General features: G+C 56.5%; 9 protein-coding genes across 9 annotated transcripts; 7 read left to right on the top strand and 2 right to left on the bottom strand.

The window, feature by feature from the left end:
• Nucleotides 1–878: 878 nt before the first annotated feature.
• Nucleotides 879–1,921, top strand: ACO1O0_002724 (heme-dependent oxidative N-demethylase family protein; the record flags this gene model as incomplete). Its single annotated transcript, XM_083192189.1, has 4 exons — nucleotides 879–882; nucleotides 948–1,474; nucleotides 1,528–1,650; nucleotides 1,691–1,921. The coding sequence occupies 4 exons, from the start codon at nucleotides 879–881 to the stop codon at nucleotides 1,919–1,921; spliced, it is 885 nt and encodes a 294-aa protein (XP_083051246.1).
• Nucleotides 1,922–2,438: 517 nt separating this feature from the next.
• Nucleotides 2,439–3,215, top strand: ACO1O0_002723 (uncharacterized protein; the record flags this gene model as incomplete). Its single annotated transcript, XM_083192188.1, has 1 exon — nucleotides 2,439–3,215. One exon carries the CDS (start codon nucleotides 2,439–2,441, stop codon nucleotides 3,213–3,215), a length of 777 nt encoding a protein of 258 aa, XP_083051245.1.
• Nucleotides 3,216–4,603: 1,388 nt separating this feature from the next.
• On the top strand, nucleotides 4,604–5,597 carry ACO1O0_002722 (SWIB/MDM2 domain-containing protein; the record flags this gene model as incomplete). Its single annotated transcript, XM_083192187.1, has 3 exons — nucleotides 4,604–4,750; nucleotides 4,865–5,314; nucleotides 5,412–5,597. The coding sequence occupies 3 exons, from the start codon at nucleotides 4,604–4,606 to the stop codon at nucleotides 5,595–5,597; spliced, it is 783 nt and encodes a 260-aa protein (XP_083051244.1).
• Nucleotides 5,598–6,635: 1,038 nt separating this feature from the next.
• Nucleotides 6,636–9,057, top strand: ACO1O0_002721 (E3 ubiquitin-protein ligase HEL2; the record flags this gene model as incomplete). Its single annotated transcript, XM_083192186.1, has 2 exons — nucleotides 6,636–7,043; nucleotides 7,111–9,057. The coding sequence occupies 2 exons, from the start codon at nucleotides 6,636–6,638 to the stop codon at nucleotides 9,055–9,057; spliced, it is 2,355 nt and encodes a 784-aa protein (XP_083051243.1).
• A 321-nt stretch (nucleotides 9,058–9,378) lies between these two features.
• On the bottom strand, nucleotides 9,379–13,144 carry IRE1 (bifunctional endoribonuclease/protein kinase IRE1; the record flags this gene model as incomplete). Its single annotated transcript, XM_083192185.1, has 2 exons — nucleotides 9,379–10,529; nucleotides 10,585–13,144. 2 exons carry the CDS (start codon nucleotides 13,142–13,144, stop codon nucleotides 9,379–9,381), a joined length of 3,711 nt encoding a protein of 1,236 aa, XP_083051242.1.
• Nucleotides 13,145–14,649: 1,505 nt separating this feature from the next.
• Nucleotides 14,650–17,006, bottom strand: PRT1 (translation initiation factor eIF3 core subunit b; the record flags this gene model as incomplete). The annotated part of the gene is made up of 3 exons (XM_083192184.1): nucleotides 14,650–15,078; nucleotides 15,140–16,673; nucleotides 16,735–17,006. The coding sequence occupies 3 exons, from the start codon at nucleotides 17,004–17,006 to the stop codon at nucleotides 14,650–14,652; spliced, it is 2,235 nt and encodes a 744-aa protein (XP_083051241.1).
• Nucleotides 17,007–17,583: 577 nt separating this feature from the next.
• CCT2 (chaperonin-containing T-complex subunit CCT2) lies at nucleotides 17,584–19,357 on the top strand (the record flags this gene model as incomplete). Its single annotated transcript, XM_083192183.1, has 4 exons — nucleotides 17,584–17,586; nucleotides 17,663–17,814; nucleotides 17,872–19,246; nucleotides 19,298–19,357. The coding sequence occupies 4 exons, from the start codon at nucleotides 17,584–17,586 to the stop codon at nucleotides 19,355–19,357; spliced, it is 1,590 nt and encodes a 529-aa protein (XP_083051240.1).
• Nucleotides 19,358–20,418: 1,061 nt separating this feature from the next.
• On the top strand, nucleotides 20,419–23,814 carry ACO1O0_002717 (uncharacterized protein; the record flags this gene model as incomplete). The annotated part of the gene is made up of 2 exons (XM_083192182.1): nucleotides 20,419–22,403; nucleotides 22,533–23,814. The coding sequence occupies 2 exons, from the start codon at nucleotides 20,419–20,421 to the stop codon at nucleotides 23,812–23,814; spliced, it is 3,267 nt and encodes a 1,088-aa protein (XP_083051239.1).
• Nucleotides 23,815–25,048: 1,234 nt separating this feature from the next.
• Nucleotides 25,049–27,206, top strand: ACO1O0_002716 (uncharacterized protein; the record flags this gene model as incomplete). The annotated part of the gene is made up of 2 exons (XM_083192181.1): nucleotides 25,049–26,635; nucleotides 26,697–27,206. The coding sequence occupies 2 exons, from the start codon at nucleotides 25,049–25,051 to the stop codon at nucleotides 27,204–27,206; spliced, it is 2,097 nt and encodes a 698-aa protein (XP_083051238.1).
• Nucleotides 27,207–27,829: the final 623 nt, after the last annotated feature.

The following is a 27,829-nucleotide window of genomic DNA, read 5'->3' as shown; positions in this document are numbered from 1 at the left end:
ATGGCAGCGGGGGATACTACTACTACATACTACTACTACTACTACTACTACTACTACTACAGGCGTCCAGCGAGGGGGTTAGAAATGAACCTTGCATTTTCCTTTCTTCTTACTATTATCGAAAGCAGGACTCGGCATTCGGGGATCGTGACGGTGCGTTGGTGTGGGGACGGGCTGGGGCCACAGTCCGGCTCCGGTTGCCTATTGAGGGCACATGGAGTCGACACCCTGTGTGATTGCTGTGATAAGACCCCATCATCTTGGGTTCCAGATCTCGTGGCGAGCCACATCTCGCATCCATTGGGAGTCATGAGACGACAAGATTGGCGATATCGGCGATCCGGTGAGGGGGCTTTCATGAGGGGGAGATAACGCCAAGCTATCTTTGCCATCTGAGGTTTGTGTTGCACCCGGACATCAGTGATCGGCAGATTCTTGGAGCATGTATATACTCGTCATACAGTAGTATACATATAAATAGCTCCTCAAATAATGGCCGGTGGTAGTCGGTTGGTGTATTAAATTCAATTTGCTTGCTCGAGGTTCGGCATGGATCGTCACGACTTTGGCCGCGCGGCCGCGTTTGGCAGTGAGGGACACCATATGTGGATCGCGGGGGCTGCTGCTCTCTTAATCGGTCTTGTTCTATGGAAGGTGAGTATCGTATACGGTTCCAGAGTTGCGATGGTATACTGACGAGACTCTAGCTCCGACAGCTCCGTCTTGGGGGACGTCGTCAACCAGTTGTACCGATAGATACAGCAGAAGAGAAAGGCGAGTTGCAGCCGGATCTTACCATCGAACCACTTCCTAAATTCAACTGGAAAGAGGCGGAGCCGCGAAAGTTCCGCCCGTTCAGACCTGTATATCACATCACCATGGGTAGGTTGCATCAACGATACACGGTGGTATTTCCGGGTCTTTCAGGCGACTAACACCTGAGACAGCCCTGCAGTCCACTGCACTGTCGGATCTCATCATCGTCGACAAGAACTATCTCAATCGCATCAACTGGCGCAAGGAACTACTCGCTACACAGGGCAGCCTCGTCCACAACTGCCTCCCACCGGGCAGGGATGCGGTGCGTGAAGTATACAGCTTCATCCTGGGTGAATACCTGCCCACGCGCTACCCGACAATGTTCCAGCTCACGCCCGACGGGAGCACGTTCCACAACCTCGTCACGGGCCGCGAGTATCCCAGCGAGGCGGCGGCCGACGGCGACATGGACGCGGCGCTGCGTGTGATTGGGGAGAACACCGACGACGACATGTTTATACTGCGCGAGACGCCCGAGGGCCACGTCGCTGATGCGTTCATGTGCTGCTGCCCGGCGGGCTTCGACCCGTACAGCAAGCTTGGTAAGCTGCTCAAGGACATCCACAAGCCGGTGCCGTCGTATGAAAAGATTGGCAAGAGTATGGAGAAGTTCTTCAGCCGGGCTGAGGTGGGAAAGGGTGCCAGGAGGATCAATGTAAGTCACCTATGTGTCAATAAGGACATGCAGTGTATGCTAATAGGATGCAGTGGTCGATCCAGACCAACGACGAGTTGTTCAAGTATGAGCCGCATGCCACGTTGGCCAACAGCGGTGCCGACCAGAAGAACGAGTTTCGTTTAGAAGAGGCAGGTCGACTCACCCACGCAATAGTATGTCCCATAGGCACTCGTACTAACACGGGCCCCACAGACATATGTTCGCATGGAACTGCAGACGCTCACGCGACTGCCAAAGACGCGGTCCCTCATGTTCTCCTTCAAGACATATCTCTACCCCATCAGCGAGATCAAGGCGGAGGGGACGGGGCCCGAACTCGCCACGGCCATTGAGGGCCTCAAGGCCGGCAATGCACCAGGCATGTGGACGTACAAGGGCGGCGCCAAGTGGGCGGAGCGAGTGTGCGAGTACCTGCGGGAGTAAATAATAGGTGTTCTCGAGACGCTGACCAGATAATGTGGTCGTTTAGGAAACCGGAGGAGGAGAGAGCAGCTGAAATTAGCAGGCAGATTGGAAACGATGCTCTCATTTATTGCTCGTGGTTTCAGACTCGCCGTTTGTGTGTGTCGGCCCCCCCTGGTCCGGCTCCGTCGTCCAGATTGGGCCAGCTTCAAGTCGGTTCTCCTCCGGCCAGGCCAAGCGTCACATCAGCCTGATTGGGCCAACCGGCGTTTTGGAGTCTGGAGCGGCCGTGTGCCCATTTACGGGGCCGCGTTTCGGCCAGGCGCTCTCCAAGGTGCAATACGGGATACGGTCCGCCTGCGGAAGTCCGGCACGGAGGATGATGCTCCACGATTGATTGACCTGATGGTACCGTTTCATCCAAGGCCTCACGGCAGTAGGATAAATCGACTTGAGGCCCCAAAGACGTCAGAACGGCATTTCTCAGACAACAAGAAGAAATTCGCAACATCTTTGTGCTCCAGCCTCACGACTCGCTATGAAATCACAGACGCTCTCCGCCCTGGCCTCCCTGGCTGGGCTCGCCTCGGCCGAGCTCCTCTGGGACGGCCGCTTCAACGACCTCGAGTCGGCCGAGGACCTAAATGAGTGGTCGTGGTCGAACCAAGTTGGCCCCTACCAGTACTACATCCACGGCTCCGGCGATGTGACCGAGTACGTGGAGCTGTCGCCGGACCACGGGAACCCCAACGACACTTCATCGGCCCAGGGTGCCAAGATCACCCTCACCGACACGGCTTACTGGAACGGCCAGAACATGCGCCGCACGGAGCTTATCCCCCAGACCACCGCCGCTATCGCTGAGGGTAAGGTCTACTACCACTTCAGCATCCGACGCGGTGAGACCAACGTCCCCTCGGCGGCCCGCGAGCACCAGATTGTCTTCTTCGAGTCGCACTTCACCGAGCTCAAGAGTGGCGGCCCCGGATACGACGAGAACCAGCTGCGCTGGCAGGTCGGCGGCCAGGACCAGTGGGAGACGGCCTGGGAGGCCGACGTGTGGCACAACGTCGCCTACGAGATTGACTTTGCAGGCGGGAGCGTCGGCCTGTGGCACTCGACGGGCGCGGATCCCCTGGAGCAGGTGGTCGCCCCCATTTCCGCGAGCGCCTCGAGCAACGGCCAGGACTGGCATGTGGGCGTGCTGGAGCTGCCGGTCGACGGAGAGGCCGACGAGGTGGAGGACCTGTTCTTCTCGGGTGTCTACATTGAGAATGGAGAGATCACGACGGATGTGTCCGGGCCGGCTGCTTGAGCTGCTTGTGAGTGCTGGGGGGTTATGGACCTGTATATATGTAGACCCTACCAACGTCAATCAAGTACATGGATCCCATGTTCTGTACCAAACCAGGCCATCCATGATGAGGAAACGTAGATCTTGGCCCAGGGCTTTTGTTTGAGTTTTAATCCGAGTTAAGTTTCCGCATAGTACTTTGACATGGAAGCGAGTTGGCTCAAGTATCACCAATATCTGGTGTTGACAAGGTGTACGGGTGAATATGCGTAATGTGATGGAAGACTTTCGACGGGGGGTGGGGGGGGCTGTCCCGATAGGAGGCAATTCGCTGGCGTGATTGGCTGCAACAATGGTACCCCTCCCAAATCTTCCCCAGCCACCCAGCCACCGGCCACGTGAGGTGCCCTGTGGCTGGACTTGTGGCTTGACCTGGGGTTTGCGTCGGAGCTTGTGTCGGGTTCGGGCGTCACGAGCCACCATTGGTACCAACAAACACACCTCGTGCTCCAGCGGCCCAGCCCAGCCCGCAATCGCAACCCGGAACTCCTCGACTCCTCTCGCGGCCAACTCTCAACTCTCTCTCTCCCCCGCCGCCGGTCTTCACTTCTTCACCTGCCGACTTTGTCGTCCCATTGCCCTGCTTCGCAGCTTTTTTTCCACCGCTTCTAACTGCTTAGCCCAGCGTCCGAGAGGTAACTAGCCGTCCATCCTCTCTCCCGTCCTTTGTGTTCCGTGGTGGTCGGCCGGGCTGCCTTGGGCGCTGCTGCACTAGCCACAGCAGCGCTGATCCAGCACCTGATCTAGCAGTGGCCTAGCACCTGGCCCAGCTCTCCAGCAGCGCGCCAAGTCGCCTAGGAGGCCCTGGAGCCTTGCACCTCCCCCGGCCAGTGCCGAACACCACCAGCGGATGTTGGTCCACCTTTAACCGCCGTCCCCCAAACCGCATCCCGCAAACGTCACACCATCTCGACCACATCAACAACTCTTCACCTCCACCCCAGACCCCTCCTGCCGTACCGCGTCTGGGCAATGCGCTAACTGACTGCCCTCAGCTTCATCCCCCACCGTCTTTAGGGTTCTCCCGTCCTTGGTGTCCCCTCCATCCCGTCGTATTTCCCCTTCCTTGCCCCCTGCTTGCTCGCTTGTGCCGACTGCCCTCGCCGACCTCGTCACGATCCCCCATTCTTCGCCGAGCTCCATCTCAGCCTGTTCTCTGCCGGGCTGAAGACCACAAGTACATCGCTGCCTGGCCTGCGCCGAGTTTCGCCGGGCTCTTGTCGAGCAGCAACGCGTGGTCCTGGTCCCGGCAGTCGAAACGAAACAGCGGCAAGATGAGCACGCCATGTAAGGGCTAGCTTCCAACACATCGCCAGGCACGATGGCCACCAAGATTGACTAGCTAAAAAATGTCAGTGACTCCCGAGGAGACGACGAAATACGCCGCCATCATCGATGCGATTCTCGCGACCGCCGATCTCGAGACCATCTCTCGCAAGAAGATTCGCCAGGGTCTTGAGACCTCACTCGGCGGCAAGGACCTGAGCGAGCAGAAGGTACGATACTCGATAGTCTAACATTGGCACTCTTATGGGCCCAGTCCTCCCACCAGCCTGCGTGCTATAGCTCGCTCGTCCATGTTGACATCGATTGACCCTTTCGCGTTGCAGAATGCCATCAAGGAACTCATAGAAGCGCGTTTCGATGCCATCTCTGCCGTCAAGCCTGAACCCCCAACCCCCGATCATGAGCCCTCGCACAACAAACGACCGGCCACTAATGGCACCTCGGATGTCGGCTCCGACCCCTCGGCCTCACCCGAGCCGGCGCGGAAGAAGGCCAAGCGTTCCTCGTCGGTGGAGGACTCGGACGCCCGCCTAGCCGCCCAGCTCCAAGCCCAAGAGAACAGGCTCGCCCGCGGCAGGTCCACCCGTGGTGGCGGCGAGAAGAAGGTCACCAAGAAGAAGGCCCCGCGCAAGAAGAGCGCCAAGAAGGTCGGTGCGGACGACGATAGCGATCTTGACGGCAGCGAGGCGCCCGTCAAGCGCAAGGCCGGCGGAGGCTTCCAGAAGCCATTCAATCTCAGCCCGGCCCTTCAGGCCCTCTGCGGCGAGACCCAGGTATGCACCCCACTATCTAGGGGCCGTGCTCAAGCCTACGATTGCGAGGCAAGTCCCGATATTTGTGCGACAGGTCATACTGACATTAGCGTCCTAGCTGTCCCGTCCGCATGTCGTCAAGAGTTTGTGGCAACACATAAAGGCCAATGATCTCCAGGACCCGAACGACAAACGGCAGATCTGCTGTGATGAAAAGATGCAAGCCATCTTTAAGCAGGCTAAGGTGGACATGTTTCGGATGAATAAAGAGATCGGCAACCACCTCTACCCCATCGAAGAGTAGGCGCACCGTCCGTGGCTCTTTGTCATCATTCCAAGGCAAATGGAAACCGGCAAAGAGCATCGATCCGATTCAGTGGCGACGATTCTAGGTCGAGCTGCTTGGGGGGGTAAATTTCAATATAACATTGTTTGGGCACCAGGTGGCGTATCTGGCATTGGGAAAGCTGGGAATTTTGCGCGGACTTTTCTTGAAGACACAGATGGGTTAGGGGGGTAGCATCAGGACTAGCATGGAAGACTACATTCCTATCGTTTTTATTTTTCAGTTGCTCAAGTCTCTCTGGACACCATGGGCGGGAGCTGGGGTTGCTTTGCCAGTATTTCAGACCCCTGGAGCTTGGATCATGGTGCCTTGCTTGGTGGTCGGCGGATACTGGTTCTGGAGTAGGGCCTAGTGTGTTTATAGCTTTTTCACGAGGCATGCCTATCATGAGTTCCGAGATCATTCCGCGGTGAGGTGTTCCCGATGAACTAGTAGCTATAGGAGCTACTGGTATTGTGCTGGGGGATGAGATGACGTTGACAGCATGCGACTAGTATACACTGTCGCTGATATGCACAAATGAGTCAGAAACCGAACACCCGTTTATATTAGACAATTGCCATGACTCTTTCTGATACTACATGGTGCCCAGAATGCCTTGCGACGCCCATTCGCTTGGCCCAGACCTATGCATGCGATGGTCTCGGGTAGGCAATTTAGAGCAGGGGAGGCTGAGTCGCTGAGTCACCACCGAGGAGGTGAAGCCGTCAGGTAGCAAGGGACCTACCTACCTTCCTGTATCCGTATCCGTAGCTGCCACTTTTTTTTGCCCACACCCCACTACAAAGCACCACTAAAGCCCCTCGACGGCAATCACTTCGACTCGATCCGCATAGGAATGAGTTTTGGATAAAACTCCAGGACGAACAACCTCAATTCCGAACCTCTCGTCTCTGAACTACCGCCGAGCGTTTGTCCATCCGTTGAAGATTCCACGGATCGCCACTTGACCGGGCTTACTCGATTTTGCCGATTCTGGCCACCAGAGAGCATCCGATGGCCTCCGAAGGGGGAAACGGCGCTCCTGCATCGTCCTCGGGCACGCGGGGAGGAGGCTCTAGAGGCGCCTCATCCTCCTCCAGGTCAGGACGAGGTGGGCGTGGCAGAGGGAACCGCTCCAAGACCGGTGGCGGCGGCGGCGGTCGCAACGCCAACGATGCAAACAACGCAAACAACGCCCAGCCCTCGGTGCCCGCGAACCCGGCTGCCCGGGATTTGGCTGCCACAGTGAGGCCGACGACTACTGCGGAGGAGGAGAGTGTACCAGACGATGCTGATGTCTGCTTCATCTGCGCCAATGTCGTCTCGCACCACTCCATTGCGCCTTGCAACCACACCACATGCCACATTTGCGGCCTGCGCATGAGAGCTCTCTACAAGGATAAGAACTGCGCACACTGCCGGGTATGTATTTCTCACATGGATAGGGTGGTGCTATTGTTGTGCGTTCCATCATGCTGAGACTCGCCAGACTCCTGCGCCCTTTGTCATCTTCACCCAGGATGCCACCAAGCGCTACGAAGAGTACACAGACCAAGACATTACCACGACGGACAACAACATCGGAATCAAATACGCCAACGAGGACATTGTGGGGGATACTGTACTCCTCCTGCGGTACAACTGCCCTGACGCTGACTGCGACTTTGCCGGCCTCGGCTGGCCCGATCTCCATCGCCATGTCAAGTCGGTCCACAAGAAGCGCATGTGCGACCTCTGCACACGTAACAAGCGCGTCTTCACCCACGAGCATGAGCTCTTTGGCGCGCGCGAGCTCGAGCAGCACATGACCCGTGGCGACCACAAGCCGGGTACGGACGACCAGTCCGGCTTCAAGGGCCACCCGCTCTGCGGCTTCTGCGGCGAGCGCTTCTACGACGACGACAAGCTGTACGAGCACTGCCGCATGAAGCATGAGCGGTGCTTCCTCTGCGATAGGAGGGACTCGCGCTCACCACACTACTACCGCGACTACAACGAGCTGGAGAGGCACTTTAAGAAGGACCACTTCCTGTGCGCGGATCGGGAATGCATGGAGAAGAAGTTTGTCGTCTTCGAGTCTGAGCTGGACCTCCAGGCCCATCAGTTGGAGGAGCATGGCGGCAAGAGCAGTAGTAGGGAGGCTAGGCTGGTAAACATTTCCGGCTTTGACTTCCGCCAGCCGTATCAGGAAGAGCGGCGAGGAGGCGAGGGCCGGTCTGGCCGGGGACGGGAGGGGAGGGGACGGGAGGGGAGGGGACGAGGCCGCGACCAGAATGCCGAGACGGTGCCTGCCACAACGCCACAGGCTCTGCGTCGCGACGAGGTGGCCTTCCAGCGCCAGATGGCCATCCACTCGGCACAATCCGTCTCCAACCGCACATTTGGCGGCCAGCTCTCTGCGCCTTCGTCCTCCACCCCGTCGGGATCAAGGGGGAACAGCTCACCCTCGACACCTCGTCCCCCGCCGACCAACGTCGACCCCATAGATACGCAGACTACCGTCGACCCAGCTAACCTGACGCCCGAGGGCCGTGCTCGGCTAGTCCGCCACGGCGCCGTCATCGAGCGTGCTTCCAACCTCCTCGGTAACGACGCGGCCAAGATGGCTTCTTTCCGGGACCACATCTCGTCATACCGGAAGGGCACCTTCACCGCCCCTCAGCTCATCGATGCCCTATTCACCCTCTTTGACAACACAACCTCCAACGCCCTCGGCACACTCGTCAAGGAAGTGGCCGACCTGTTCGAGGACAAGAAGAAGTCGGACCCCCTGCGGTCAGCCTGGCAGGACTGGCGTGCCATCAACGAGGACTACCCCAGCCTGCCCGGCCTGACCGGTATGCACGGCGCCACGTCCAGCTCCAGCGGCTGGGCAAACGCTTCCGCCGCCAACCCGGCGCAACCGGCCGGAGCGCCAACCCAGAAGCACTCCACGAGGGTCCTCAAGCTCAAGAACAGCACCCGCCTAGGCGGGCCGGCACCGGTATCGGGCCGCCCGTCGGGATGGGTCTCATCACCCTCGATCCGCCCGCCAGCATCGTCTGCGTTCCCATCACTGCCGTCCGCCAGCTCGTCACGCGCCCCTGCCAGCAGCAGCTCCGGCCCGTCGTGGAGTACCGGCTCCGCCGCCCAGAGCTCGCAGTCCCAGTCTACCACCCTGAACAGGCCGCGGCCAGCCCAGCGTGCTCCCACGGGGGCAGACGCATTTCCCGCTCTGCCCGCCGCGCCCAAGCCCACGACCACGATCTGGGGCTACGGCAACGGACGAGGCGTCCGGAGGGACCACGGCAACGCCGACACGGGATTCCAGTGGGGCGGCAGCGGTAGCTCGGCGGCATCACCTGGGACGGAGGAGGCGCCAGATGGCGCTGCTGGTGGTCAGGGGAAGAAGGGCGGGAAGAAGGGAAAGAAGCAGGTCCTTGTACAATGGGGCTAAGTGGGTTGGTTGGCTGTGACTACGTCTAGGTATATACTGGGATGAGTATTGCCCTCCAATACATATAAATAGGGGCCAATGACTGTGATATGATGTGGATCGGATGTATTGGCGAGCATGGGGTTTGTCCTATAGATACCATGAATTGTAGTTACGTTCATGTACTTTGGAATCAGACACTAAACGATGTAGACAGTAGGTAAAAAGAATGAATTGCAGCACGCGTCTCGGATTCTAAAAATCTAACAGAAATTTCACCTAGCTTTCTCTCCATAGTCCCTCCTATTCCCGTCATTGGGTGTTGGATAGAGCAGCATGTGACTACAGACCCGCCGGCTCGTAGTACTCCTTGAAACGATCCGTACCCTCCCATCGTACCTCGTACACGACATTCCAGCACACAAGAAGCAAGTTCGGGAACTTGACCGTCCAAAAGCTCAGGTAGCCGTCTGGGAGCGGCCCTACGGTGCGCTTTAGACTCTCCGACATGTCCTCGTAGTGATTACGCTTGTTGCGGAGCGCTCGAAGAAGGTCTAGCAGTTTGGAGCCGGTGTACTTGCGCTGCTTGCCCATGGAGTCGACAAACTCGCGAGGTAGAGCACGCAGAAAATCGCCGTGTGTGACCTGGGGAGCATAACTCTCCAGCTCCTTGAGGGCCGGCGATGGAGGATCGCGGGGCTCCTTCTCGAAGTGATCCGACACGTCACAGAGGAATGCAAGTCGCTTCTTGGGAGACCAGAAGAAGGGGTGCGACATGACTTCCATGGCGGCAGGCCGCTGCTTGGGGTTGCGGCGAAGCATTGATGCGATCAGGTCCTTGGCCTCATAGGCGAAATCACCGAGGACATCTAGAGGATCGAGATTGTAATTCCCCTTGCGGATGTTGACTTCACGCATGTACCGGTCCCCGCAGTCGAATGGGTGAAGGCCATTCGTCAAGACGTAGAAGAAGACTAGCCCGAGAGAGAAGATGTCGATGGCGCGGGTGGCACGATGGATATTGGGCATATTGGCATCATGGACAAGGACTGACCCCGAACCACTATTAGTGTCAGTTTCCATGAGTGCCAGTTCCCGAGGGCCATCGGCATCGTCGTCAAGGAGCAGCTCAGGAGCACGCCACCCCGATGTGCCGGCAGCCCGACCCGTCGTTGCCCCAAAGGACGACTGGGTATCTTCTAGCTTTTTGCAAAGCCCAAAGTCGGAAACGAGCATACGGGGCTTCCCATTCTTCCCCATGTTGACGAGGATGTTTTGCGGCTTGAGATCGCGATGGACAATACGCAGGGAATGGAGGTGACTGATGCCGTTGGTGATCTGGTACAACACAGAGGGGAGCTCTGTTCTTCCTGCATTCGCCAGCTCGCGGAACGCATGGGGCTTCTCGACAACCTCGGCTAGGGATGCAGCGCATCGCTCTAATGCGATGTAGAGGAAGCCATCCTGGCTCTGCTGGGCATAATATCGAATGACTTTGGACTGGTTAGCCGTCGACTGAACTCCACAACATCACAAGGTGAACCTTACCATTGGGGTGGTCGTCGCTCTCTCGGAGGAGCTTGGTCTCTTGCGACGCAATATCGTAGAAATGTATCAGCATTCGCTTGACAGCTACGTCTCGCCCGTCAAACTTGCCAGCAAAGACGAGTGTGCCGTTGCTGCCACTTCCAAGCTGCTCCCCAGTGTTCACTTCAATATTTCCCATTCGGACAACGGGTTGGCCAACACCCTGCATGTCATTGGGCTGTACGGTGAGGACGTTGGGCTCGAAGCTCGGGCTCTGCGGCTCGTCTTCGGCATTTATTATAGCGTCGACGGCCTCATCCAGAGGCTTTGCAGGCGACTCGTCCCCCTGAGATTGGGAGACTTCTCGGGCCTTGCCTTTGCGGTGCTTCACGCCACCCCTGCGACCGCGATGCGCTTTCTTCTTCTTCTCCTGCGATGCGCCATTGGTGCCGACCTCGGGTGCCTTTGCCTCGGTGCTCAGACTCTCGACTGGCCTCTCTTCCTGTGGGTCAGGTTTCAATGACGGCTGGTCCTCCCGAGTCTCCTTGACGGTTGCGTCTGGCTGCACCCGAACATCTGGGCCCGGCCCCTGAGTCCTCTCGCTCGCCGAAGCCGACGATTCGTGCTTCTGCGAGTCGTCGTCTGGGTCGTTGACTGATAGAAAGCCCTCATTTGTGACCGTGAAAGGACTCCATTCAAGTTCACCACGCCTGAATCGCTGATATGCGCGTCGAAGTTTTTGTTCGTTGGCAATGATAGCAACAATGAACACGAGGAGTAGAGTAGGATTGCTGATAAAATCGAGTATGCTGTTTATCGCACTTCGCGGCAGAGTCTTGACCTTGTCTATGATTCCAATGTCTAGGGGATCACCGGGCACAAAAACGGGGAGGTAAGATTCGTGGTCTTGGTCTTTATAACCGTCCAGTATGGCACCTGCGGGGAGTGTTGCCGGTTGCTTCCCGGCGGGCCTTGATGCCTCCAGGTAGTGCATTCCTACCAATGCCTTGGGAAGATCTCCAGGTCTCATACTCTCAAAAGAAAACCCAGAGTCGAGCAAGTCGGCCTGGGCAATTTTCGCCATAGGAGCATCAATTATGAGTGGGTAGGCGCGCCCAGACATAGCATACCAGCTCCCTGATTCGGTGAGATTGAGAAAGATGCTGTTGCTTCTAACATGAGCAATCTCTTGGTCCTGGGATGGCATTGGCGGCTGCGGGAGGACAACAAGCTCTGGGTTGCTACCCGAGGGGGCGTCCCACGGCCGACAGACGTCAAAGACGCGGGCAACAGGGGCAGGGAATTTGTGGGAGAACTTTGGCGACGACTTGCGAGCTTCGTTATAATCAAATGCGTAGATCTTTCCATCGGACTGGCTGCTGATATAGCGACCGTCTAGTGAAGAGTGATACTGGTGGTATAGGTCATTGTCGTAGTTGTTTGGACCCCACTCGGCGTACTTAAGCGTTGCAATCGGTTGGCCATCTCGTCGCTGGATACCGACGGTATACTCGGTGCGGCCTAGGGTAATTGTTCCCGTAGAGCTGCACTCGTCCGAGTTTATGTTATACAGGGTGTTGGGCCGGAGGCAGCTCTCTGCCTGGTTGATGTGAGACCCGCTGGAGCCGAACCATTTGAGGACACGCCCAGTTGCCGCATCAACGGTGATGAGCGTCGTCTTCTTGTCCCCAGTGTACACGACAGGGGGATCTTCGTCAGCAAAAGGGGCTAATTCTTCGACTAGCCGCTTCATGGTGAAGCTGGTGCGGACAAGGCCTGCATTGGACTCCGGACTCCATACGTACAAGCCCCCGTCGCGGCTGGGCTCGACAGCCCAGATATAGTGATCGATGGGGTGATAATCGTCATCGAGAATGGAGCTGTTGGCTCTGTGATGCTTGGTCTCAATCATGGGCTGGTCCACCTCGAGGTGCCAGAGCTCTGTCCCGGTTTTACGGTCGCTGGCATAGAGGTCTCCATCGACGGTCGCCAGAAGAACAAAGTCTTCGACTTCCCAATCCCCCAGACTCCGCGCAACATGCGGCGAGGCGAGCCCAGAAGCGGCAGAGCTGCTGGACCGGAGATGTCTGGGGGGATGTGGTGCTCGGACGGGCTGAGCCGGAGCTAAAGTTGCGAGGGCGCTCGCATCGCTTGGGATGATGGTATTTTTGTTGGTATTTTTGTCGCGCTGGTCGCGGCGGAAGGCTCCGTCATTCGACCTGTCATTTTCTATATCTGTGTCGTAATCGTTGCGAGCATGCTGCGGATGCTGCTGGGAGGGCGGTGATCGCTTTCTGTTGACGACGTAGGGCGTCTCTCGAGCGGAATCAACGGCGTCGATGGCAGTTACGTCGAACTGCGGAATGATGGGATCGCCCGGAGCGGGGTCGTTTTCGTGGCGCGCTTTTGAATGAAGGTCATGTTGAATGCTTCCTGGACGTGCGTGGTCCTGCTGGTCAGGTTGCCGTTCGGCGGCGGCTGCGGCGATCTGGAGCCAGGGGACGAGGAGAAAGGCGACAGCGAGAGCGAGCCTTTGTTGGTGAGAGGAGCGATGTCCTCGACTCTGGGGCCGTCGTAGCATCTCGGTGCTATTGAGAGGTTACGGGGCCATCACATGGGAGCAGTCTGTGGCCAAAGAGGTGGCGTCGTAGCAAGCATTCCACCAAGCAAGCTTATAAGTGAACTAGTCGAGTTCAACTGGCAGGCCAGGAGGAGGCTGATGAAGAGTTGGGGAATAAGAGATGGGATGGCGGGCCGTCATCGATCGCTGATGGGGATGCAGACGTCAGGCGCGGCGTCGAGGGGAGAAGGGAGAAGGATTGCGGCCGGTTTTATTGCTCGTACGTATGCTTAGGCCGTTGGCTCTCGATGTCGCCACCTCCTGCCGCCGGGAGGATGTGATTGCCTTGGTGAGGTAGGCTGGGGCAAGACCCGACGGATATTGAAATAATGATGGCAGCTACTCTTGACCGGAGCTGGAGATGGGAGGAGATCGTAGGTAGAAGGGGAAAGCGTTGAGGTGGATGCAACTGGGCGAAGGTCATGGAATGGCAGTGCGTCAGCCAAAACCCAGCCAGAGCCCAGCCAGAGTCCAGCCCTGCTGACCCTTGTTGGTTGCAGTGGTGAGAGGCGCAGGGGGGTGAGGGGTTACAGCACCACTGAGGTGCGCCTGAGGAGGACGATGGATGTTGAGGTGGCTGGATGGATGGCCAGAGGGGTTACACCACAGTGGTGAGATTTTGTCCGACGTAAATCGCAAGTGTATCCGTACTGTAGGCATGATATTATGTACTTGTCCCCCTCTGCCCCCCAAGCCTTGAGAGTCGCTGGTATTTTCCAACAGGAATGCCATCGCGATCAATACACTCCAGTGCCCATAGGTATAGGTATGTTCCAGTGTGGCTCTCGGTAACCATTTGAACCCCCTTTAATACGACATTGATAACGGGCCATTGCGACATGCCTAAGCACTAAAGCTAATAGCAATTGTTGATCCAATGCAAATTTTTTCAATCGCGCCTCCTTGTTTGGCTCCCATGGATTCTGTCTGTATCCAGTGCCTACGGCAGACGGAACCACAGTGTCAGCAAATGTTGGTCGGCATTCGTATTTCGTAGGTGCAAGCAAGGTACTTTGGTGGGACATAATTTTTGCCCTGCTGCTTCTGGAACCCTGTGCGTATCAGCCCCGATCTCTGGCAGCTTAACAGTGGCTAAACCATATTACCTTTATCCAACCTAGGCCGTGGCCTGGCCGTTTAAACCAATATACTATTATGCGGGAGACATTGGGGGGTTTATATATATAGGTAATTATGGTTTTGATGTGGATAATGGCACTAGGCACCAGGCTGTCAACTGGCGCCTCGAAGTTACCCAAGTTGGCAGTACGAGCACAGTTTTACGGAGTACATCATCACGTTACGAAAGTAGAGGCTATGGCTAGACAGAGTGCGAAACGCCTTGATTCATTACCTCAAGTCCCGGTGAGGTGATTTTTGAAAGTTGTATCCGTATACAACCATACAACCAAAGATCTTCCCGCAAATGCACGAAACCATATACCCTCATGTCAGGTTAATTGTGTCTAAGCAATCACCTCTTCCGACTCCTCCAACACCTCCTCGACAATCTCCTCAATCACGCGCTCCTGTCCGGCACCCTCAATCTTCTCTGTCTTAGCCTCCAAAAGCGCAGTATGCGGGTCGGCAGGCAGGCCAAGGGCAGCTCTCTCCTCAGCCACCTCGGCCTCGACATGCTCACGCCACGAGTACCATTCTTGCAGCATATGCCGGCGAGCCTCAACGACCGCCAAGTCAGCCGACGCACCCCGGTCAGCATCCTCCTGGTCGAAGACACGGCTGTACTCGCGGAGGTTCTTGCGGATCTGCTTCTGCTCCTCCTTGGTGAGGAGTGTGGGCGGGCGAGGCCGCCACGCGAACTGCTTGAACTTGTCGATCGGCTCCTCGCGGAGGAGCTCACCCTTGAAGTCATAGATGTGGTATCCGTTTTCCATCTTGACAATGTTAGCATACATGTAATTCGAACCTATATAGATAGGCGCCAACTGAACTTACCGAGTGCTTCCAGACAGTGGCCCAGGTCGCCACAAATCGACCAGAAGGATCCCATTCAACATCCGTCACGCCATAGTGGTCAGCCGTGTTCGTCAGTTGCAGGTTAGCAGTCAGGTCCTTCTCCGCCTCCTGCTTCTCGCCCTCAAAGTCGAGGTCAAAGAAGTCAAGATCTGAGCTCTGCGTGTTATGAACCGTGGCAATGACCACAAACCGGCCCCGAGGTGACCAGTAGATGGCATTGCTGTTCTTCTTATCCAGTGTACGCAGATGCTTGAAATTTCCCGCAAAGGGGCTCTTAGACTTCTCCGGGCAGAAGAATGAGACGGCGGTTTTCGGGGCGACAGCCGTGGGTCCGGCAGGCTCCGTTGTGGTGATGATGGCGAAGCGATCGCCCTTCGGTTCCCAGGCAAAGTTGATGACGGTATCCTTGATAGTATCCACAACTTCAAGAGGAACGCCCTTCTCCTTGATGCGGAAAATCTCCAACGTGGTGGCCTGGGACTTCTTCGACTTGGAGTGGCGGTCAACCTTGACACACAGGTATGCAGCCTCGGATTGCCAGTGCAGCTTGGCGTCGCTGACACTGAAGAGGTTGAGTGATCGCACAATCTCCTTTGAGGGAATGCTCATCAATCCGACCTTGGCGGGGTTGCTGCCAATCTCGGGCGTCCAGAAGCAGAACAGCTGCTCATAGGTCTTGACACCATCGCGCTGCGGCGTGGCCGGCGCCCAGTCGAAGTCCATGACACCCTCAATCTTGATACTCGTCTTGTCAAGGAGGTTCATCCGGGGGAGCTCGTACACAGAGATGGACTGTCCCTGGACCAGACGGGCCACATACGTCTCGTCAGCGGACCACTTGAAAGCGGGCCACTGCAGCTTTGGTGGCGGCCGCCCTTCCTCGGCCTTGGGCATCTCCGCGTTAGCAAACGAGCGGAGCGGGGTTCCGGTAGCGATGTCCCAAATGACATAGTTCTTTCCGTCGTCATCAACAGACAGCGCAGGATGGCCTTCGTCGGGAATCGAGATGGGACGGTTGGACCAAGTGACAAGGTAGTTCTCGAGGGGGGAGAAGGCCACCATGTTGACGTACGGGTGCGCAAAACGAGCCTGGCGTGTCCAGGACTGGCCACCCCAAAGCTGGACTCCCTGCGCATGGATGGACGTCAGGTAAGTGCCTAGCGGGGACCACTGGACAAACGTCTCGGTCCAGTGTTGGCGATCGACAACGTTCTCGGGCTGGTCCCTTTCGTTGTTCCAGAAGACTCCGACACTCTCGCCGCGGTACATGACAAACTGATCGCGGCCACGACCAGCGGGGTCCTTCAGCCACCATCTCAGATGCTCCTTCTGGGTGAATTCGTCGATATGAGGAGGCTGGTATGTCTCGTCCACCCGGCCTTCTCTTCCGTACCGCTCAATATCGGTCATCTTGTTGACGCGGAGAGTGTGCTTCTTATCGAGGGGGACCATGTCGAGCTGCCGGGTTGCAGCGGCGGCCTCGGCCGGGGAAGAGTACTCGACAAAGGCAAACCTGGGAACTAGTCAGCCTATTCGAGGGTCTCCGGGGAACGAAAAGTCAAGGGACGGCATACCGCAAAGACTTTCCATCCTCGCCCATAGGCATATAAACAAGATCCTCGCGAGTGTTTCCCACCGTGTTCAGCTTCCTCAGCAGGAACTTGACCAGCTTGGGCTTCTGCTCCTCTGTGACCTGGGGAAGTCCGTCGATGACTACAAATGTATCATATCCCTGCTCCAACTGGACTTCGAATCGTTCCCGCAGATCCGAGGTATCGATCTCATCCTCATTGAACTCGTCATCGTCGAGGTCGGCCTCGCGCAAATGCTCAAAAGTCGGTGCCATGGTGGCGGTTGTGGTCGTGACAAGACGCAGAGGGGTGTTGTAAAAAAAATTCCACGCCCACAGCCTGCGATAGGCAAAGCTTATCCCGTGTGAGTGACGACTCTGGCGGTGGCGTCCGGAATCCCACTGCTGTCGAGAAGGGCTGCTCGCTCGAGATTGCAGGCAGTCTCAAGGTGTGATCGGGGGTTGAGCAGGGAATTTTCGGCGCGCAAATCGAATCGTGGGAGGGGCTCTGGCAGGTGGGGGGGCAATTCAGGCCGTGATGCTCCTCTGCCTACCACAAATTTGGCGGTCCAGCGATTCCTCAAAGTGTGCGGCGGGGAATCAATGATCCGTACCCGAGTATTCTGCTCGCCGCGGGGCAAGTCACGTGTAGCAGTTTCTTGGTGGGGTGCCTCTGATGGAGGCCTGGACCTCAGGTCGTCAGGGGAGAAACTGGAAGGAGGGGCGCTGGTGAGAGACTGGCCCGAAAGCTCCAGAAAAAAGGTTGCCTTTGCATCTTCCCAACGGCCAAACTGCTTTCCATATCAACTTCCTGCGGTTCTTGGACAGATTCCAGGCACCTAGAGCAAGCATAATGGTATGAATTTTCCTTGATGCTTCTTTTCTTCCGGAAATTACTCTTCCTTAGCGGAAACTAACAAGTTTGATACCAGTCGTTCCAACCGACCCAGATCTTCGATGAAGGCACCACGGAAGAGAAGGGCGAGAATGCGCGCCTGGCAGCCTTCGTTGGCGCCATCGCCGTGGGTGACTTGGTGAAGAGCACACTTGGCCCCAAGGGCATGGACAAGATCTTGCAATCAGCGTATGTCTATCGGTGATGGTAAGCTAGATATCGCAGACCGCTAACACCGCTTCCCAGGTCTACCGGCGAAATTATGGTCACCAACGATGGCGCTACGATCCTCAAGTCCATTGCCCTCGATAATGCAGCCGCTAAGGTTCTCGTCAACATTTCGAAAGTCCAAGACGATGAGGTCGGCGACGGGACAACATCAGTAGCTGTCCTAGCCGCCGAGCTGCTGAGAGAGGCCGAGAAGCTCGTCGACAAGAAGGTGCATCCCCAGACGATCATCGAGGGTTACAGAATAGCGAGCCAAGCAGCCTTGAAGGCCCTTGAAGAGAGCGCCGTCGACCATTCCAAGAACCCCGCGGCGTTCCGCAAAGATTTGCTCTCCATTGCACGCACCACTCTCAGTTCCAAGGTTCTGGCGCAGGACCGCGAACATTTTGCCAAGCTGGCTTGCGATGCTGTGCTCCGTCTCAAGAAGTCATCGGACCTGAGCCACATCCAGATTATCAAGAAGGCCGGTGGGAAGCTCAGCGACTCGTACCTCGACGAAGGCTTCATTTTGGATAAGAAGATTGGTGTGAACCAGCCCAAGAGACTCGAGAAGGCCAAGATTCTGGTGGCAAATACATCCATGGACACGGACAAGGTCAAGATCTTTGGTGCGCGCGTCAAGGTCGGGTCGACGAGCAAGCTGGCCGAGCTGGAGAAGGCCGAGAAGGATAAGATGAAGGCCAAGGTGGAAAAGATCAAGGCACATGGCATCAACTGCTTCATTAACCGGCAGCTCATCTACAACTGGCCGGAGCAGCTATTTACTGATGCCGGTATCATGTCTATCGAGCATGCCGACTTTGATGGCATTGAGAGGCTGGCGCTCGTCACTGGCGGTGAGATTGCATCCACCTTTGACGATCCTGACCAGGTCAAGCTCGGCCACTGCGACATGATTGAGGAGATCATTATTGGTGAGGACACGCTGATCAAGTTTTCGGGCGTGGCTGCGGGTGAAGCCTGCACAATTGTGCTGCGAGGCGCTACGGACCACCTGCTAGATGAGGCTGAGCGAAGTCTGCACGATGCTCTGGCCGTGCTATCGCAAACGGTTCGTGAGCCCAGGACGACTCTCGGCGGAGGATGCGCCGAGATGGTCATGGCCAAGGCGGTGGAGGGTGCGGCCACGCGCGTCGAAGGCAAGCGCCAACTGGCAGTCTCTAGCTTTGCCATTGCGCTTCGCCAGCTCCCCACTATTCTCGCCGACAATGCCGGATTGGACTCGGGCGACCTGGTTGCGCGACTACGGAAGGCTATCTATGATGGTCTGTCCACCTATGGTCTGGATCTCATGACACCCGGAGGAGGCATCACGGACGTGAGGGACCTCGGCGTTATTGAGAGCTACAAGCTCAAGAGAGCTGTAGTCTCCTCCGCGAGCGAGGCGGCAGAGGTAAGAAATTATGGCCTCCAATTAGCATTCCGATCAAGCTAACAGCAGCAGCTTCTTCTTAGGGTTGACGATATAATTCGGGCGGCACCGCGTCAGCGCGAGCGTATGTAGAAGGTGGACAAGGCGTTCAAAAGGATACTCCCAGGTAGACGTGGACAATGTTGATCGGGAATGATACCTGAGATGGCGGCACCACTAATGCAAGAGAGAGCCATCGTTGGTCCACAACCAGTTTCTCGTCTTTCTTTGCCCCAGGTGCTATATTCGACAACGACTCGCTCTCTATCCGTACTCCTGTGCAGGTTAAGGTTACCCCACATCGCGTTGCTCGGCAGCTGAGAAGTGTCGATGAAGTGTAGGGTAGTCCTTCAGCTCAAGGTCATCGGGATGGTTTGTTTATGTTCAGGGTAGGTTCTGATCAGTCGACCGAGAGGATGCGTAGAAACGCATCAAGGCATTGGGATGAGTACACGTCTCTTGGGGACTAAATGCTGATGTGTGAGTGTTATCAGGGGGGCGTGCCGACGTCGTGATACTTTTCCTGGAGTTTAGTCGAGTCAACCACCCCGTCTCCGTCTGCAAAGCTCTCTGCAAAGCTCCAGAGAAGAATTCACCAAGGCTCATCACTCCGGGCAACGAGTCGTCTCGTGGCGGCGCTAGTGGTAAGGAACCAAGTCCAGCCGCCTCGTCTCGCAACCTTCGCAACCTGCTCGCCATTCGGATGAGGGCAACGGCGATGGGGAGCGCGACGCCAGGACTCCGTGATCTTTGAGACTTAAGGTCACGGCTTGTGTCTGTTATGTCCCAGTCTTGACTTGGAACGTTCTGACTGGCGCCTCACATTTTGAAAGCGTCAGTGTCCTGTGATGGTCTTCTGACTGCGCCGCCTCTCTTCCAACGGCCCCTTTTTGGCTGAGCTCGATTCACCCATGAGGCGACTCTCACTTTGCGGTCACCTCAGAACATCGCACCTCTAGTCGTTTCACCTTCCTCTCGTTTTATTCTACATCCCCTTTGTGACTCTCACCTTCATTTGCAGAATCTGTCCCCTCTCTTTGGTTCCATCCCTCCAGCTTCGATTACCATCGCATTTTTTCCCGGCTTCAAATCGAGATTTACCCCCCTCATCCGTGGTCATTGACCCTTGCACATCGTTTCTGGACACATCGGCCATGCCGCTACGGTCTCCCCTCGCCTCGGCGTCGTATCGCGGCAGCAAAGGACAAGAGCACGATGCGAATCGCGATGGCATCGGATCAGCCACCGGACAAGGTCAAGCCCCTCCGAACGAGTCATTGGCTGATGGTATTGAACTGCTCTCTGAAGATGAGTTCTTCTCGCTGTCCTCTGATGACGACGACTGTCAGCCTCGGTCGCCGCCCCCGACAACATTAGACAAAGACGGCCCCCGTACTCCGCGATCGCCGTTTGTGGTTGAGATTGCAACCCCTCGGTTCCCCGAAGATTACAAGGCGGTCAACATGGGCGGAGAGAGGCGACTTTTATTTCCCGGAGGCGAGTTTTCGGACCGGTCAACTCCACCTGCGTCTCTCGGGAAAGTGCCCCAGCAAGACTTCAATAGCCTCTTCGAAGATATCGATATTATTCCAGCCACCCCCGATGATATTCAGAGCAAGAAAGAGTCAAACTCTTGTGCCAGTTTGGAGAAGACGAAGCCCACCGCCGCTGAGGTGCACTCCACGCCGAAGAAGAAAGAAACTCCAAATAAAAAAAGGACGCCGAAGAAAACAGAAACGCCAGCGAAGAAGGGCCCGACGAAGAACGAAGAAACCCCGAAGAAGCCACAAACACCGAAGAAGAAAGGGACGCCGGCAGAAGAGGCGCCAGTGGCCCTCGAATCTAGACCATCTTTAGCTCAGAGTCGAGCTACTACTTCCGTGGAGGTCAGTCAAGCCGTGTCCAAAGAGCCGAGTTCCAACGCAATCTCGACGACTCCAAATAGTTCTGCATCAGCCTCGGAGCAAGCTGTTGAGTCACGTACGGTAGCATGTGAACGAGATGCCCTGATACAGTCTGTTGAATTCAGAGGGCTTTCAAAAATCAAGACGCCCATCAACCACACGGTTCACTCCTCTGAAACATTCGACCCGGCCAATCCCGCCCTGTCCTGCGTCAAGATAGAGTTTCGACGTGGAAGAACTTTGGGCAAGACAGTCAGCGTTGAAGGTAGGGCCAAGTCCGCCCTATGGCCTAAAAGTAGACTGGGCAAACAGCGGTCCCGGAAAAAGCAATTGGTGTTACCATTCAAGCCGGACAAGAAGGAGCCTTCCTCAGATGACGATTGTCTCATTGTCGGAGTTTCGCCACGTTCTCGAAAACAAGTGACCTCACCATCCAAGTCGGATAAGAAGATGTCCTCCTCGGACGACGAATGTCAGATTGTCGGAGCTTCTCTGATCACCAATAGACATACGGAAACTTGCGAATCCGAGGTTGACAGTCATGGATGTTGTGATATGGACACGAAACTGACAAAGACGACTGCTGTCGAACTGCCCACGCGACGCCTCAAGATTAGGAGTCGGGCGAAGCGTGGGTTGCTTATAAAGAAGGAGGCGAGGCAACCAGGACGTCCTACTGGGAAGGAGAAGGAGCCTGTTGTTCTCGATCTTACGATGGTGTCGTCTTCTGATGAATCTGGCATGGAATCGGATGATCATGACCACGGCAGTGTCCTGGAACTGATGGAAGTCACTAGAGCTTCTCCAACTGCGACCAAGTCCCCTCAAAAGCAGAAGAATCTGCCCAAGAAAGTGCTGCTGGGGCCGAACCAGGGATCTTTGCCCCCCGACGAGCCTGATGCTGTGGAAAAGCCAACATCTGGTACCTCGTTACTAGGGTCTGACGATGATAGCTTGAAAAGGGGCGACTTGAATGTAAATCGTGGTGTCATCTCGGATGAGCCTGCAGATGCAGGCGAGAAAATAAAGGACTCTGTGAAGAAGAGTTGCCAGCTCGACGAGCCATCAGACGAGAGCCCCTTGCTCAGAACGCCATCATCGTCTTCGCCAGGCGAGTCACCACGCTGCCCTGTTCTTCTCAATGAGGGGGAGAAAGAGGAGGAGGAGAAGCTGCCCCGAAATGGCTATGAAGAGATCCAGCCAGAACTACGCCCCATCAGCTCCTCTCCTACTCCGTATACTATACAGCCAGCTTACGGGCATTTGGTTCCTTTCCCAGAATATGACCCTACTGGACGTACGGGGCGATACAAGCCTCACCACAGGGACAAGGTTCTTGGGGTGAATAAAATTCTGAAACCTAGGAGGTTTAAGAAGACCTTGCAGGACACCAGGGAAATCAATCCGAATGACTCCGATGTCCTCACGACGCTTTCTTCCACAATTCGAGACATTGAAACGGAGAATATTCAGGAGGACTCGGGCTCTGAGAGACAGCCAATACCAGCAAGCTCATGGTCTGCGGGCGATGAGAAGCAAATCCTCACAGGGCATAATGGGATCGCGAATGTCAGATGCGGTGATGCTAAGGAAGGGCATGAGGAAGAGCCCGATCGCGCGAGTTCCCTGGCTCAGCAACGACACAGTCCATGCCCCGAATTGCTCAAGAGGGTACAAGAGACTCCCCCACCCTACAGGACGGCAAAGGCCATGAAGCCAACCATTGACCGGCTCAAGAAGAGAATACAAGACGGCACAGAGCCCTCACCGCGCCGAAAGAGCCCTCCCAATATCTCCAAAGTGGTCGAGGCAGAGCTGGCGTGGAGAGGTCTCAGGAGCTTCGCCCAGAGAGATACCTTCTTTCGTGAATTGGCTTTGGAGTACTCGAGGATCCTGGCTGGTTCGCGGGTTTGCTTGATGAGCATGTGGGTCAAGATGATGTCCGACTTGCACGAGGAATGCATGGAGATACGCCGGGACTTGACGCCTGGTCCTTGCAAGGAGGAGACAAAGCCACTGACTCCCTTTGAAGCGTTGCTTCGGTATAGCCAGGACTGTGGCAATGATTCTAGTGCGTCGTCTGACTGTTCAGATTCGGATGTTCACCACGGCAAGAAGCAGTATGCAAAGCTACGAGGACAGACACGCAAGGGCAGTCCCGTCGGCAAGAATGAGGACCTTGAGCTCCCTCCGCTGAAGATTGGAAACGATGAGCAAGACAAGCCAACAACGGGCTTGATGACTCCGGTGACCTCTCCTGCCGGGAAGCAAAGTCGACGAACAGGCACTCCACCGGTGAGCCCCAGGAAGAGGCTGCGAGACGATGGCGAAGGGGTATGGGACAGCTCCCGACCTTCGAAGAACCAGAAGCGCGTGGGTGCAGTGTCACGGATCGTCCAAGCCAGTCTACGCAGGAGGATTGGTTGGGGTCTTGGTGGCCTAAGGGCAGGGAAGGATGTCACAGCGATGGCACAGGACATTGTAGACTTCCACGCGAGGGGGTGGAAGAAGAGGCTCAGGGCTTATGGACAAATGGGCTTCGAGACGGAGGCCCGGAAAGGAAAGAAACAGCGCGAGCATAAGCGCCAGCAGGTATGGTGTAAGGTCGTTGCTGACATGCTTGGCTCGGCGAGCAAAGGCCGTTGAAGGCGGACTCAAAAGGATGGGTTGCTATTTGTGGTTGCTCTTTGAAAGTGGGCTGGAATGGGTTGCTGGATTGGCCTTTTGTTTCTTGTGGTCGGTGGAGTGGTATGTGTGTAAAGTACGATGCTTGCTGTGGTTGGAAAGGGGCCACAGCATGTAGTATTAATAATGGTAGCTTAGGTAGTAGTACATACTAGTATCAAGAAAACGGTGGAACCCGCAATCGATCGCTCACGGGAAAGGTGATGGAGTCTGCATCTATGCATATCGATCTGACCACCATGAGGTGACAGAAGCTGCATGATACAACGTATGCTGGGAGCAGGGGAACTTCCAGGTGGGAAAGTGCGGGCAGGCCGACGGTACTCAAATTATAGTATATTCATAACAAGGCTATCCGTACGAGTAGAAACACCAAGCGGGGACCTGGAACCCGAAGGCCTGCTTGACGCAGTGGAGGAGCCCTGGAGGCATGGATTCTGGAACAATTGACCTGGAAGGCGCTGGCGGGGCCCCTGCCACAAGGTACCTTGAGCTTGGAGCTCAGCCAAGACCCAAAAAATTTGCCTGCAGAAGTCACTCCACACCGCGCTGCAGTGGCAGGGTACCTTGCACCTCCTATCTCCCGTCCCCTCCACTACGCCAACGCCAACGTCCAAGCTGGGCCAAGCTGGGCCAAGCAGGGCCAAGCAGGGCCAAACGGGTGCCAACAGGTGATGGGGTCTCCTTTTCGCGCAACCGCCATCCGGCCGTAATGGCCCATTATCGCTGACTGCCGGACTGAGGCCTCTCCGGATCGCAAGCCCTCATTTCCCGTCCAACTCGCCACGCTCGCTTGCCCTCCCCCTCTAGCCTTCCCACCCAACTCGTTTGCATCATTCGTTTGGCATCATCTTTGCTTCTCTTTCCTTCTCTTTTGCAACTCTCTGCTTCTCTCTACACGCTCGCTACATCCTTTTCTCTTTTTCTTCACGACCACCTCTCGCCCCGCTGCTTGCTTGCCTGGTGCAGTTGGCTCGCACGGCTGTCCAGCACACCGTCCTCGTTGACACCGAACGGACCGAACACACGAGAAGCACCGTCATCACCACCTTTGAACAACGGCCCCCCTTGACGCACGAATCCATTCCGCCCTGGGCCCAGCCAAGCAGCCCTGAGCTTGCCGTTACACTGCGATGCAGCCATGATGCGCCCAGGCGATCCCGATACCGCCCCTCCCACCCCGAGCTCTCCTGCCATGACCACCACCAAGAGCTCCAAATCGTCCTCCTTTCAGTCCACTCACAGCGACGATGGTGATGTCCTTGCCGACGCTGCCAATTTTGAAGACATTGGCCTGGACGATGACAATGCTACCCTCAAGAGCCCCCAACAACCCAACGGACATCGCCGGCCTTCGCCGTCCCCTGGCCGCAGTCTAGCCTCGAGCTCGCGCGCCCCGAAACCACGGTCGTCTTTCCCAAACCTCCGATCCTCGCTGCAGACCACGAACCCGCGCAGCACCAGTCTCACTGTCCTGACCGACCCCTCACGTCCCGTCTCTCCCAGCCGACCATCATTGGGCAATCGTTCGACCCCCTCCCTCCCACTATCCGGTCGACGCAGGAGCCCCAGCCCCAGTGTCTCATCCAACCCGAGGGGCCCGACTCTACCTCAAAGACCCCGTCGAGGCAGCTGGCAGCTGACCCATCGCAAGTCCTTTGCTGAGCTGGAGCATGAATGCGACGAGGACGATGGCGACGACATACCCGACGGCCTCATCCTTGACAACGTCCCCATCTCTCCGCGGCCTCAGAACGAGCGTCCACCGAGCCGGGCACCCTCTGTCTCGCCTTCGCCCAATCGGGAGCGAGCGCCTAAGGAACGAGTGCGTAGTGTGGGCAACGGGACACCACCCGTCGCACAGGCTCAAGGTTCCCTGAAATCACCAACCTGGAAGACGGACGACGCCATTGCTGAGCGACTGGCCTCCAACCCCCTCAAGGGGCGTGCACGCTCATGGAACTCCGCTCTTGCAGAGCTGAGCGCTGAGGCCAAGGCGCTCACCGAAAAGCTCGAGGAGCATGCTGATGAGGAAGAGGAACGGTCCCGCAGGCCATCGGCATCTGGTCGGCCCAGCACGTGGAATTCGATCCAGCGGTCGTCAGACTACGCTTTTGACAAGAAGGAGAGGGTCAAGTCTACGCCAGAACTACCCCCTCTGCGACGTACCCACGTCATGATCGACCCGCTTCCCATCTCAAAGGAGAAGGAGGCCGTCCTTAGCCGGACACGGCCATCCTGGCTCCCCCCCAAGGATCCTGCTGAGGAGCGTCGGCACCTGCGTCAGTATCAGAAGATGATGGCAGCCAGTGCCAAGGCTGATGAGCGTCGAGAAGCCGCGCGGAGATCCAAGACTGAGCTGAGGGACACGACTGCCGATGGATCAATGTATATCTGGGAAAATGACATTATTCCCCGCTGGAACGATGCTATCCGCGAGAGGAGGACAAGGGAGATGTGGTGGCGCGGAGTGCCCCCGAGAAGTCGTGGTCTAGTCTGGCTGCAGGCTATTGGTAATGAGCTGGGGCTATCGGAAGGCTCCTTCGGGGCTGCCCTGGAGAGAGCCAAGGAGGTGGAAACGAGGGTCAAGGAGGACAAGGGAAGTGCAGAGGATGCCCGTCAGGCATACTGGTTCGGACAAATCCGCCAAGAAGTTGCCCATGGCACATGGAAAGGCTTACGCATCTTTGATGCCGAAGGCCCTCTCCACCGTGGTCTCGTGGACGTCTTGATGGCCTACGCCATGTACAGGAGCGACATTGGCTACGTTTCTGGCTGCAATGTGAGTTACCAACCTCCCACGACATATCGAGCTCGGATCTCCGGCTGACATTTGCTCGCAGACCATTGCAGCTCTACTCCTGCTCAACCTCCCGAGCCCTGCCGCGACATTCATCGCTCTCGCCAATGTGCTGAACCGCCCAATGCCGCTGTCATTCTACACCTGCGATGCTGGGGCCCAGCAGTCGGCGTATAATCTTGTTCTCCAAATCCTGGCCAAGAAGTCCGAGCATCTCCACGAGCACCTGACCAAGGGTGTCAGAGACATAGAACCGGGCACCTACCTTGGCGATTTGTTCGTGACCCTGTTTACCGGACATTTGGCGATCGACGAGGCTGCACGGCTGTGGGACGTTTACGTGTTTGAGGGTGACGCTTTGCTGGTGCGCGCGGCCGTGGCCGTCTTGCTCGGCAAGGAGATGGACCTGCTGGGGAGCAAGACGGGGGACGAAGTCAGAGCTGTCTTGGCCGCACCGGACACCAGTCAGCACAGTGCCAAATCTCCCAAGGTTGCCGAAGTCGGCGTCGAGGACAAATTCATCAAGGCTGTTCGCGAGGCCGGGAAGGCCTAACTAACTAAGCTCATGAGGTAGGTATCGAGGCCGCTCGCGCTTTTTGGTCGCCAAGGCCTCGCGGACGATGCGGGTCCATCTAATATTCTTAGCGATATAGACGTATCGAGGTATGAGCGCATGGGTGAGTGCCAGCGGAACGGTGTTGGTTGGTTGGTCCTTTCGGCGGCAGATGCGCTGGATGCGTGCTGCTGGCTTGTTGGATAAAGCGAAGCATTTAAATACTCTTTTGGATTGGAGTCGGCAAGGCTTGGGGTACATATACTTGGGCTCTGTTGGTTAGTACGACGCCATAAGGCGACTGGATTCTGCCACATATTTTCTAATATATATTTTGATTATGCCACTTTATCTTGGCCATGTATGACCGCTGTGCTCAATACAAGTCCTCCGTCACAATCCAAGCCGTGTAAACAGAGGTGATGGTAGGGGAATGTGTGTCACGTGATCATTCACCGGAATCTGGGTGCTCCAAGTGAGGTGGTGAGATGAGTGGGGGAAATTGGCCACCGCCAGTGCACCGCGCAATTTCCGCGCAGACGCGACTTGACAAAAAACAAGCACACACAATCGTCCCAACAATTGTAGCCGTGCCATCGCGTGCGCACACCTGGAGTGCAAAG

The sequence above is a fragment of the Amphichorda felina genome (assembly GCF_050947745.1).
Source record: "Amphichorda felina strain 45539 chromosome Unknown scaffold_3, whole genome shotgun sequence".
Taxonomy (NCBI): Eukaryota; Fungi; Ascomycota; class Sordariomycetes; order Hypocreales; family Bionectriaceae; genus Amphichorda; species Amphichorda felina.
This window is presented reverse-complemented; position numbering and strand designations above follow the sequence as displayed.